Here is a 13,956-nt window from a genome sequence, read left to right as displayed (position 1 = left end):
AGGTCAAAAGAGGTTTGGCTGACAAAAATTTTTGGGAATACCTGCATTTCATGAAAATATTAAATTTGATTAGCTTTTTTTTTAAAAGAGAAATGTAAAAAAGCCGTAGAGGTGTAATGGTTTTATACTGTACAAACTGTTCTATCCCCTAAACCTACCCATCAAAGAAAACTTTCTGCATTTTTACATTTTCAAAAGAAAAACATAATTTAGTATGTTTATTTAGTCATTTCCCTCGTAGGCAGGCTGCTCCCCGCAATGTGATCTCAGGTTTTAGGCTACTCCCAACAATGAAATATAAACCTGTAGGGGAGCGCGGGGCACAACGTAACATTTACATTACATTTACATTAACACAGGGCTAGTTGTAACACACTTGTTTTAAATACCTCCACACATGCTAGCATGACGAAACCTGGTGTATTTACTTGTTGCCATATCAACACTTTATAGAGAAAAAATTGTGTCAAAAAAAAAAAAAAAATTGGAAGATATCCATAGACATTTATTAAACCATAGCAAAAGTAAATTTCTTACTTAAGTTAATTTTTCATCTCTATTTTTTGTGTTTATTTAAAATTAGACAAATCTGATATTATTTTAATCTCCAATATGTTATTTAACAGTTGAGACAGTTCTTTAATGCTTCGCTAACTAGCAGAAGACACTAGCATGGTTTAAATCCCAGTTGTGCAGGCGGGGGCATGTTGTAACACTGCGTTACAATGTGCCCCTGTTAGAAATATCCTATTATATTCTATACTTTTATTAATTCTATTGAGAAAACATGAGAAAAAAGGTGAATAAAGACTAAGAGTCAATGTTCAGAAATGACTAATTATTTATTTGTTTTGAACTATGTTGTATAGCTGTTTTCCTGTTTTCATAGTCAAAACTCAAAAATGAGTTTATATTTAATTATTAAAAATGCCATTATTTTATATGAAAAACTTAATTGTATTTTATTTAGAAAATATTTTAGTTTGTCTTGTATATATATTTTTTTACTAGATCAGATAACATTTTAAGCTTTCATATGGTCATGTTACAATGTACCCCACCTATGGGGCACGTTGTCACATTTCACTTCCATTCTTTCGTGGTATGTCAAGAAAAAAGTATATAGGCTACTGTATTAATAAAACAAAACCACATAATTGTACTAGACATGTGGGAAATTAATGTGGGGGAAAAATAAATACTCTGAACCATAAGTAGATTTACACAAACTGGGAAAGTCAAAAAGCGTTACTTTGTGCCCGCTCTCCCCAACACACCGGTACACACGCACACACACACACACACACGGTCAGTCATTTCTGCCACACCTTGTCTGTTAAGGTTTCAGTTAAATTCATCTTTCTAACCCTGTTATAAACAGACTTTCTGAACATCAAATAGGCTACGTTACGATATCAGTGAAGAAATGGCGCCCTCTAGTGCTGTCACTACTGATTCGACAAGGGCTGGGTAACTCTGGCCCTCAAGATCCACATTCCTGCAATTTTGCTCCAACCCTGATTAAACTCACCTGCCTGTAATTTTATAGTGATCCTGAAGATATTGAGTAGCTTGTACAGTTGTGTTTGATTACGGTTTCAATTCTGCAGGAAAGATCTCGAAAGTGGACTTTTTAGGGTGCATCTCAATACTACTGATGCTTCCTCGCTCCTCTGTCCTCCAGCCCGTGACCAATCGAACTCAGCCATCTTGAAGGGCATCTCTATTGTCACCGCGAGGAGAGGAAGCGAGTTTGCTTCCTGAAGGGTCACGAGAAGGTGGAGCTATGACGCGAGGAAAGGAAACGAGGATGCACAATTAAGAAACGAGAAGCACCCCTGGAGGGTTAGACACTACATTTGCCTGTCAGCTGACAATATGTGGTGAAAATTACACCATCCCAAAAAAGGACATTCATAATTAGAAAATCCAATCTATTTAGCTTACTTTTACTAATGGACAAGGCAAAACTTAGGTATGGAAAGGCATGCTAGTGTAACATGTAGATAACAGGGGGCGCCAGTGGACAACAAACAAACTACTCAGCACAGCTTTCAGCTTCATGCGCTTCCTGTCGGACAGTGCTCTCACTGAAATCCGTTCAAAAGTTTGGGGGTCAGTAAGATTTTTTTTAAATAAATTACTATTTTTATTTAGTAAGGATGGTGTTAAGGCTGTTCTATTGAACTTTAAATTAATTGAAGAATTCTAAAAAATAAAGATAAATAAAAGATCTAGCACAGTTTTAAGCGGCACATCTGTTTTCGACATTGATAATAATGATAAATGTTTCTTGAGCACCAAATCAGCATAAAATATTTTTTCTGACCTGAAAGATCACGTGGCAGTAAAGATTTAAATAATGACTGCTGAAAATTCAGCTTTAGTTATCATCACAGGAATACATTTAATTTTAAAACATACAAAACTGTTATTGTAATAATATTTTGCAGTAGTACTGTTTTCACTATAATTTAGATCAAATTAATGCAGCCATGCTTTCAAAAACACTTTACAATAAGGTTCCATTTGTGAACATTACTTAACATTAACATCAATGAAAATCACTAAGCATTTATGTTAAATGCTATTTATGTTATGTTAATTATTAAAATCAAAAGTTGCATCAGTTCATGTTAGCTCAGGTCCGTATTAACAAAGAATGAACAGTTTTATTTTTATTAACTAACCTTAACAAAGATTAATAAATACTGTAACAATTATTTTTGAGTATAATTCTACAGAGAAACATTACATCAAAATACAAAGGAAAGGAAGATAGCGTTTGCATGAATGAATATCTGCTCATGTACAACAACTTACCTTAACGAGTATAAAAATCACCACATACACACACACACACGTTGGGTTTCCGTGTTTTATGGGGACATACCATAGACAAAGATTTTTATACTGTACAAACTGTAGTTTGAAATGGTATATTCTATCCCCTATATAATAATATATATATTATATAATAATATTCTATCCCTGTATCCCCCAGCTATGATGATAGCTAGCTTCTTCATTCACAATTTTGATGATTATTCAGGTTATTTACTTCAATATAAAAGGGACAAGGTTTGGATTAACATCTGCTGATGTGTTGAGCTTTTCATGGCTGTTAAAGTGTGCAGAAGCAATTCATATTTACATATACTTGTAGTTAATCAAAGATGAAATCTTGTATGTGTGTGCATTAATTTGCACGTAACAGAAGAAACCAAACAAAACCAGTGAAGTACAGTATGTGCACATGCGGATATTTTGGAGACTAGTAGTAATAAAGTGATGTGAAAGGCAATGTTTTAGTCTTTTTAATTTTGTGAGAGCTGGGATGAGACATGCATGCAAAAGGACACACACACACACACACACACACACACACACACACACACACACACACACACACACACACACACACACACACACACACACACACACACACACACACACACACACACACACACACACACACACACACACACACACACACACACACACACACACACACACACACACACACACACACACACACACACACACACACACACACACACACACACACACACACACACACACACACACACACACACACACACACACACACACACACACACACACACACACACACACACACACACACACACACACACACACACACACACACACACACACACACACACACAGAGAGAGAGAGAGAGTCTGTTTCTTGAAGCCACAGCAAAGAAACTGAGTGCAACATTCCAACCATGTGAAAGTGAGATTTATTGAACCTGATACTTTATCCATCTTTGCTTTTTTCTGACAAAGAACAACATTTCCAGCATATATAAATAAGTCACACAATATTCTTTTTAATGGAAAGGTCTCAGGTTATGCAACAGTTAGTTGTGAAGCAAAATAAGAAAAGTAATTTGTCAACAGCCTAATATTATCAACAAATGGTAGCTATATGAAATTGGTTAGATCATATTAAATATTTTAGAGTGGAGAGGTTAAGACTTCATTGGAACAGTTGAATGGCTCAACAGCAGAAAGCAGATACAACCTGTTACGCTCCAGTTTCAATCAGACAATAAGCCCTTATGGATTAAAGAACAGCCATCAGCTGACAAAAAGGAATGAATTGCGCTTGTTCAAACTGAGGTCTCCAGGTTTTGTGAGGAATAAATGGTCCCCAAGAAAAAAGAATGCTCACTTTGGAATGACTGTTTAACCCTGTTTATGTCTGCAATTCACTGCAAGGAGGATAACAGCATCACATCGCTTGGATGCGTCACATGTGACCTACTCTTGGTTTGCTGACTAGTGGAGAGCAGATGCTTTGGTAGCCATCAGCCTGGTCGGTTGCTTATCTTTAGGAATGTTTGGGTTTAAACTTTTTGAATGTTCATCTGCAGAGTTCAGAGATCACTTGTTGTCCCATTGTAGAAGCTACTCCTTACCATTGACTGTGAGAGATTTGAGCTGACCGTCCTCCTCTACCTCCACTCTCTCTTGACCGTTCTCTACAATACTGTAATGACACAAAAGTTAGCTGTACAGTGAGATTACATTAACTGTGAGATTATAATTACCATATCTAGTGGTAAAGGCTTAGTCAAATAAGCAACAATTTATGAGCAATTTGCATAGATGTGGTAACTGAAAAACTTCAAGCATGTTACGCAGTACGCTTTTGCATAAAGTTATGAGTCACTATTACTGAGCCATTACAGAATGTTCTTTGGTACCGTTTGGTGGTGATCCTCCTTCCATTGATGAATTTGGTGGATGTTGAGACAGAGCGGAAGTTTCCCATTCCACCTCCACCACCAAAAGAAGAGGAGGAAAATGAGGTGAAACCACCCCCACCCCCACCCATTGGGCCGAACGGGGTGAATCCTATAGAAAAGATGATGATGATGATGATGATGTTCAAATACACAAAAAGTATGGCAATCTTACACAGAAGAACTTTTACATTTTCACTGGCTACACACAGATTAACATACCAGTGTTAAACCCAGAAAAGGCAGGACCAAATGGAGAAAATCCAGGAAAGAATGAATCTGTCGTCCTGCTCCTGCTCACACCCCTGTGACGCCGCCCACCACCAAAGAAATCTTCAAAGGGGTCATCAGCTAAATCAAAAGAAAAAGTGAAATACTGTCATGACTGTAAATGTAAGAAATGTTAGAACAAAGTGGTTCCAGATGAACAATTAATCAAGAACTACTGAACAACAGATTCACATGCTTGAAAGATATCACAAAGACCACTGAAACATTCGCCAACAGCACAATATTGTTTTACAGAACCTCTTTACAGCATCTAAATATGGACACAGTGAGGAAAAATCACTTTTCTGAATTCTGCCATTCAGAAACAGGACAAAAAACAAAGTAAAGAAAATGAATTCCTGATTATTTATTGATGAACAGGATAGCCAGAGGGACGAGGCTGACAGGTGGCCTCAGCAAACTTCCAAGGGGGCCACAGCGTGACTTACAATTGTTTAATTTTTTTTTTTTAAAAGACTCATACCGAGTTTCGTAACGATACGCTAATGCGTCCATAAAGTATAGCATTTTATATCACAGTACTGTATTGAAGTCAATGGGAATTTCATGTCTCATGATCCTTCCATGCAGAGCTCGAACACACACATTTTCGGTTTCCAGCTTTGAATAAACTGCACTTTTTTTTTTTGACCTGTTCATCGGAATACTAGGTCGTTGGTGTCTACAGAGGTCTATCTTTATTCTTTCTCATAATGTTGGGACCAGTGTTGCAATGTAGAGATACAGTATGCCAGCTGAAACATGCCCAAATCAATGTTTCTCCATTTTCAGGCACTCAGCACCTTCACATGAACTTTTCCCAGCTCCTTCAAGCAGTTTGATTTGGCAGGCAGAACCATGCCTGATATCTTCAACACATGCACAGCACACACAGTTATTCTAACCCACCCCCAACTTTGTCATGGCTACATAAACACAAGTAAACACCATTGACCAATCATAAAGGATGGTGTTCCTGAAACATTCACATGTATACCCACATCTATTTGACTGCTGTATAGAAATAAGTTTGCTCACAGATGAACACACATGCAAACACATTAATGTTGTTGAACACAACTCGTTCCCACTCTCTGTAGCGGCCTAGAGCTATAAGCATTCCCTTTCTCTTGCTGCTCTTTTATTCAGAAGCTATTTCTGAGAACATTCCTAGTTGATGATGCACAGTCTCTTCTCGTCCCACTGGTCTGAGCGCCCTCGCCATATTTAGAGTGCCTGTATGTTTTACACATATGCCGTTGAGCAGGGCTCGACATTAACGCTTGTCCGGAACAAGTGAATTTTTTGAAGGGACAAGTAAAAGAGAATTTTTCTTGCCTGACCGGACAATTAGCCTGATTAGAATGTTTATAAGAAAATAACTAGGAAAGACAGTAACATGGTTGCGCTGTTGAGGCTCGCACAGCCTCTTGAGGAGAAATGGAAACAAATGAGCGAAGCGCAAGAAACTCAGTTAACAACATACTGCCGATAATAAAAAAAGTAAAAAATTTAATTAAAATCTAAATGTCAAGTCAAGTCAAGTCAAGTTTATTTGTATAGCGCTTTTCACAATACAGATTGTATCAAAGCAGCTTCACAGTATTAAATTAAAATAATACAACAAAGTTTTTTGTTTTTTTTTAAGAGGAATTTATTGATTGATAAAATTTAATTAAATATCCCCAAAATATCCCCAACTGAGCAAGCCTAAATGTGGAGTTTTTATATGTTTAACATGATACAGTTGACGAGTAGAACTGTAGGATACAGTTAACCTCACACGACTTGCTGTTTTCCTGAATACCATCACGATTGAAAATGTGACATTGATTTCATACAACAGTTAAAATTAAGGCACTTAAATTTTAGATGCAATCTGTTTCAGCAGCGAAAATCGTTCCCGAACAAAGATCACAGCAGAACCATAACGCATCTCACAGCAACACTCAAACGCGTTATTACTGAATGATTCAGCGTTTTGAACGATTAAATGACCCATTCATAAACATGTGTCTCATTCTTGAATGAATCAGTCGTTTGAACGAATCGTTTGAATGAACAAATCAATGACTCGCTCATTAAGATGGTCGCCTGCCACCTCCTACTGGGGGTTTAGTGTTATGTTTAAAAGTATTATTCTTTCAACGTTTCTTATTTGTATATTTAAAACAATCTCATAACATTATTTAATGCAATTGTAATTTTTCATTTAATTTGATCAGCCCTAGGGTCACAGCCCTATAGTGTCTTAATATTTAGAATAATTGAATTTATTGATCAAATTTAAGAATTTAAAATGAAAGATGAAGCATACATTTAATGAGATTGGAGGGGGGGGGGTCTTTAAAAGTGCAGATATTACAATATGCAGATTCAAATATATCAAATCTGATTGAACACTGATGAGAATATTGCTTCAGAATAAATGATATTTACAACACATAAAACAAATTCCGGACAGGCAACTTTTTTACTCGAACAAGTGAATGACAGATTTACTTGTCCGAAGGGCAAGCACATGAAAAGGCTTAATGTCGAGCCCTGCGTTGAGCCATTTGTTCCCAGCAGTAGAGTCAGTGGCCATGGGATAGTAGCACTTCAGTATTTAATGGATAACTGAAGTGTGTTATCTATGACCAGCCCAACAACACAATTTTTTACTAGTTCATCAATACCTATATCAGCATTTATGTATTATTATTCAACAACATATCAAATCATAGTGACTATGGACTCAAGCTATTTATATGATGTATTATGCCATTATTCTTGGATAATCCTCAGAAGACTTGGAATGTAGCACACAAGTCGTGCTTTCATGGTGCTTTTATGTCCTTTTCTAAGCTTGACAGTCTGTGATTAACTGTTGTATAGACAAAAAAAGAAGAGAGTCAATATTGAGATTCTTTGTGTTGTTTTAAAGCAAAAAAACAAAACAAAAAAATTAAACAGCATACTTGTGTGAAATGACAAAGGAAAAATATATTTTATGTATAAAAGTTTTTTGTTTTTTTTAAGAAGCTTTTAATAGTGAATAAAATTGTTCCCATAATACACCCATGTTAAGAGCTAATTTTTGTGAATATTTTTAGTGAGCAATATAATTATGGTAGATTAACAGAAAGCTAATTGACTAATGAACCAAAGCTCCGATAAGTTCATGCAAAACCGAATTACCTAATTATAACTCAAACCATGTTATTACTTTCACAGAGACACTGTGAGAGATTAAATGACCCTCTTTTCCTCTCTTTGGGAATTTTGTTCTCATTTTTCACTGACAATAACCTATTTATTCTGGAAATATGCAGGTTAAATGTGTTTTTGCCATTGAAAACTGAAATAGAGAATTATTGGTAACACTTTCTATGAAGTCCATGCTTTTAATGAATTATAGCCCCATTTATACTTATTTATGAGTATTACTCTTCTATAAATATATTTGTAAAGACTCATTAAGACCTATACTGCATTATAAGAACAGTTATAGTTATAGTTACATTTATACAATTTTTTATAATTACTTTTAAGTCATGCATTTGCTTTTTCAATACACATGCTCAAAATCCATTATACACTGATTTATAAGTATTAATTAGCCAGTCAAATGGTTCCATGAATGGTAATTTTGATTACTTAAAATCTATATCTCCTCAGCCATATGGTATTGCTTATAGCAGTTTGAAATTATACTTAAATATTGTTGCAGTGTTTGCTCGTTAAAAAATAAATATATAATTAAATAAATATACATTAAAAAAATCATTTACTCACCCTCAAGTTGTTTCAAACCTGTATGAATTTCTTTTTTCTGCTGAACACAAAAGAAGATATTTTGAAAAATGTCGGTAACCAAACAGTTGATGGACCCCAATGACTTCCATAGTAGGAGAAAAAAAAAATACTATGCAAGTCAATGGGGTCCATCAACTGTTTGGTTACAGACATTTTTCAAAATATCTTCTTTTGTGTTCAGCAGAAAAAAGAAATTCATATAGGTTTGAAACAACTTGAGGGTGAGTAAATGATGACAGAATTTTCATTTTTGGGTGAACTATCCCTTTAATGATTTCGGTCTTCTTGTTTTTTTTTTATTAGTTTATTACAGGAATTATTGTGCATTGGTTACATTTACAAATAAACAACTTAACATGATTTCTTAACATTTGCTTTAGGAAATTTGCATCCTATGTTTTCACTTTACTTAAAGCCATCAATGATGCATTTATAGAGGTTAGTAACTGTATTATTCCTCACAATAAGTATTTAAGAAACCGCTATTAATAACAATATATTCACTTTTTTGACAGAAATAAATCTGAATTACTAAAAGTAATTGTAACTATAATATAATAACATTATAGCAATGTAGGTTGCATCTTTATAAATACATTCATGGAACTATACGACTGCCTAATTAACATTTCTAAATCAGTTTATAATGGATTATGAGCATGCACATTGAAAAACCAATGCATGACTTATAAATGTAACTATAACTGTTCTTATAATGCAGTATTGGTCTTAATGAGTCTAAATATATTTATAGAATAGTAATACCAAATTATAAATAAGTATAAAATGGGGCTCATTTCATTATAAGCATGGGCTTCATAGAAATTGTTACCAAATTATTTTATGTACTCTTTTTCTATTCCACCTTTATTTTTCGCTTCATTAAATCAATATAAATTATTAAGCATGTACCTACCAAAGAAATCTGCAAAATCTGCAAATGGATCTCGGCCTCCAAAGAATTCCCTGAAGACATCATCTGGATTACGGAATGTGAATCCGCCCATGAAATCCTCGTCATAATGGCCACCTTTCCCAAAAAGAAATAATTACAGGGAAACCACATTTCCAAAAACAGGTAAAAATGTGAACCGACAACATCTAAGGAATAACTTCACTTACCTCTATTAGACAGGCCTTCTTTACCATATCTATCATACTGTCTCCGTTTGTTTTCTGTATGAAAGAAAAATGCTGCTTTTAGTTTCACACAAAACAGACACAGATTAATAGGGTTTATAATAATTACACACTCCTCCCACCACACCTTCACAACATCAGAGCCAGTAAAGGGTGCCGTTCTGTGCCAAAACTATGGTTTATAACATAATGTAAGTTGATTGTTACTACAAGCAATGATCTATGCTTAGGCAAACATTTATACCTACATGAACAACAAATGCAATCTCCTCACAAGGAACTTGAGTCTATAAATAATGCAACATATGCAGCCTTCACACACCCATGTAAATACACACACCAAATATTACCTTTACCACTGTTACCATTTGCAAGCTTATGGAAACCTATTTTAGCTGATTCTAATACTCGTGAGACAATCCATACCATGCACGTTTAAATACAGCTTTTTTTACAGGGCTTAAAAAAGGAAAGATGACATATCCATCTATAAATCACCTGCATTCAGCTAGGACACAACTAATAAAATTCAATAAAAAGGTCAGAAGCAGATGTGCAAGGACAACCACTCAAGGAAGGACAAATGAAACTGGCCATTTTCAAACAGTTCAGAAATGTTGGCTTGTACAGTCAAGATTTAATCCAGGGCATTGTGACTCTCCGGTTTTGCTCCAAACTCCTTCCTATTCTGAGGACGTGGCCATATAACATGTTTAAAACACTCATGAACTACCGACTGCCTTATTAGACCATCACAGCTCATTCTGGATACAGCTCTTTAAGCTTTATGCCGTTTTTATCAGCATAAAGGGACTGTCTAATGAGCATTCTTTCTACAACAATTCATTAATGTCTCAAGTCACCCATTTAGCCTATGTTAGTAAATTAAAACATTCATTCTCAAATAAAAATGAACAGGGCATCATATTTCAAAAAATCTATTTAAAAAAAAAGGTAACACTTTACAGTGTCCTTGTTCAACGCATTCTCATAACAATCAATTATGCATAATTACATGCAAACCAAACCTTAATCCAACCCTATAGTAAGTACATTTAGTTAATTATAATTACTCAGTACTTAAATGAGTTAGAAGTAGAATTACACTGTAACATGGACACCTTAAAAGAAAGTGTAGCCAAACATATAAATAGCCAATACCATCTGACAGGACTTCATATGCTTCCGAGATCTCTTTAAACTTGATCTCTGCCTCTTCTTTTATTTCTGGGTTTTTGTCTGGATGCCACTTTAGTGCTTGTTTTTTGTACCTGTAAAACACACACACACACACACACACACACACACACACACACACACACACACTCACTCATTAAAACAAGTCTTGTTAAGAGTGAACAATGGCAACACAAAAGACTGCTTCATTCTTAGTATATCCAAAATTACGACAACATTGCTTAACATTTAGAAGTACAGCAAATATGAGGGTCATTAAATAAAACCTCTGACATATTCAGTTTAAGGTCCTTTGCCAATTAAAATCTAAAAAATAAACATATACATAAAGTAGTTGGAGTTAAATATTTTTGGATGCTGCAAATTAATGTATTATTATTATTATTATGCATGCAACTTTTATGAACTATGAACAGACCATTTAAAATGCACTAGTGAAGAATCATGGGGGGTTGTAAAAGAAATAGTGACCAGTGACAAGACCCAATATATGTTTTTCACCAAAATTCTTGATACTGATTTAAAACCAGACTTTGTTATCTAACAATGATTAATTGATGCCACACAATGAGTAATATTACACACACATGTATATTATGGTCTTAAATGACACACATTTGTTATGGGTTTAAAATAACAGTTATAAGACATAAAATTTATACATAACAGTTCAAGGACACAAATTGTTCATTGCAAAGTACTGCACTGTCCTAATTTATGATGCTAGCACATCACTGCATTACAAAGTCACGCACCACTTAACAACCACTTTCAATACAGGTCATGCTGCACAATACAACTTCGGTAGGTGTGACAACAGGTCAGCATCTCTGCACACTAAGCCTGAGTCAGCGATACACACCCGACCAGCAGGACACAGCAGGGTCAATGGCCTAAACCAAACACTCCATACACCAGGGGATTTGTCCTTTGCACATCTTTTAATAGTGTTTGCCCTCTGTAGCTCTGTGTTTTGAATTTGCTGATGGTTATGAGGGGAATTTCTAAAGACCTACAGAATCAGGATTCAATAGATGCTTGCTTACCAGAAAAACAAAGGACTAAACACCCTTTTCTAGGAAGGTAGTAGATGAATAAGGCACGGGGCATAAGCAAGGACACATGTCTGAATACTGAATGCTGTGTACGCTCCTCATCTATCCATATACTCCATTCCCTTTCTCGGTGTCCATTTTTAATTTAAATTTTAAAGTACTTTACTGGCATGACTGTTTAGATACATACAATACAGCCAAAGCATTATGCACAAAACAAGTAATGAGAAGAAAAAGAAATATACAATATAACAAACAATAAAACAAATATGAATAAAAATAATTATATTATTATTATTAATATTATTCTTATTATTAACACATTTATCAAGACATTAAAAAGACACTATAATATGTATAGATGGTCTTTTTATTAATAGAAAAAAATAAGATGAAAAAAAATTATTAAAAAAATTATAAATGGTTTCTGATGGTGTGCAGCTGAAAAATTAATTTTGCAGCAATTAATGAGTAGCCGTCTTCCCCCAATAACATCTGCATTTGATCAGTTTCTGAAGAACTATAAAACTGTGGCATGAGGTTAGCGAGTTTGTCAAAGTATTTCTCTCTCCCCTCTTTATATAAACCACAGTGTCTGTCTCGACCTCACCAGTGTCACAGAGAGCACAAACTCGTTCTTCTTTTGGCAGTCATGTCTGTCTGCCTTTTTCTACTGCCAAACTGCATCAGTGTTATTATCACGAAGTGCTGATTTTTATTTACAGAGAACATTAGAAGCGATGGATTGAGACAAACACACATTAATAACGCAAGCAGCAAAGAGGTCTCACATGGATGGTATCAACTAACCCCTGCTGTGTTGCACAGTAACTGTTATCATTACTGCACTACGTGTACAAAAATAGATGGCCATGACAGGACACAGAGTACTTACGCTTTCTTTATATCGTCATGGGATGCATTTTTCGTCACACCCAGGATCTCGTAATAATCCCCCATGGCTCAGGTTTTGTTTTTTTCACTCCACTGGATGACAAATTTTCAGCAGTGGCCCTGGAAAGAGGGAGAAAAATCTAGTTGAAGAAGACATCCAACAAACAGAGGGTGTGTTTTGGTAGCTATGTGGGTGTGTGGCTACTGTGAGGGACAACCTCAAACAAACCAACATGTCATGTGAAAGCATGGTTCTACATCACACCTCTTACATAAAAAGCATTTCTAAGGAACCGACTGATTCATGACTATTTGTTATTCACTCTTGGCTCCTGTGTAAGATTTCAGTTTCCTTTGGGAAATCCTATTATCTTCTAATCTACATGGCCATACTTCAGCTTGGTTTAACCCTGATAAGATATGAACATAGTACATATAATATATTATATAAATAAATCATTTTCATATAGCAGTTAATAGATGTTCTTACTGTATATAACCCATATATAACTCCTAAAACCTACAAGCCATTTTTAAAACAGCTTTGAGTCATCTCAAATCTAAACTTCTAATGAAGAACAAAATGTCAACTGCTTTCAAAAAACAGGGCCCTAATACCCAGTTCCAATAGCTTTCCAGCTGGATCTCATTGGTTATTTATATCTGCAGTGTCCTTCAGGACAGGCCCAGAGGTGATGGCACAGCACTGGCTTTCCTCTGCGTTGTCCAAGTAAAGGCTGGAATACACTACACAACTTTTAACAACTGAACAGATTTTAAAACACTAGGCATCACACACTTGCCAACTTTGTAAATGGTCAGAAAAA

The 13,956-nt window shown here is 35.2% G+C and overlaps 1 protein-coding gene across 2 annotated transcripts in view; it reads right to left on the bottom strand.

The window, feature by feature from the left end:
• dnajb6b (DnaJ heat shock protein family (Hsp40) member B6b) overlaps nt 1-13,956 on the bottom strand; it is a 32,831-nt gene that overhangs the window by 13,392 nt on the left and 5,483 nt on the right. For both annotated transcript variants that reach the window (XM_082162198.1, XM_082162197.1), the window contains exons 2-8: nt 13,131-13,249; nt 11,145-11,254; nt 9,966-10,019; nt 9,760-9,873; nt 4,998-5,126; nt 4,737-4,887; nt 4,449-4,519 (exon numbers count right to left, since the gene is read on the bottom strand). In XM_082162198.1, coding sequence (XP_082018324.1) covers nt 4,449-4,519; nt 4,737-4,887; nt 4,998-5,126; nt 9,760-9,873; nt 9,966-10,019; nt 11,145-11,254; nt 13,131-13,195 — 694 coding nt within the window. In that variant the 5' untranslated portion in view covers nt 13,196-13,249. The remainder of the gene's footprint in view (nt 1-4,448; nt 4,520-4,736; nt 4,888-4,997; nt 5,127-9,759; nt 9,874-9,965; nt 10,020-11,144; nt 11,255-13,130; nt 13,250-13,956) is intronic.

Source organism: Leuciscus leuciscus, assembly GCF_965113295.1.
Source record: "Leuciscus leuciscus genome assembly, chromosome: 2".
NCBI lineage: Eukaryota > Metazoa > Chordata > Actinopteri > Cypriniformes > Leuciscidae > Leuciscus > Leuciscus leuciscus.
Note: the sequence above shows the minus strand (reverse complement) of the source record. Positions and strands in the feature narration are given on the sequence as shown.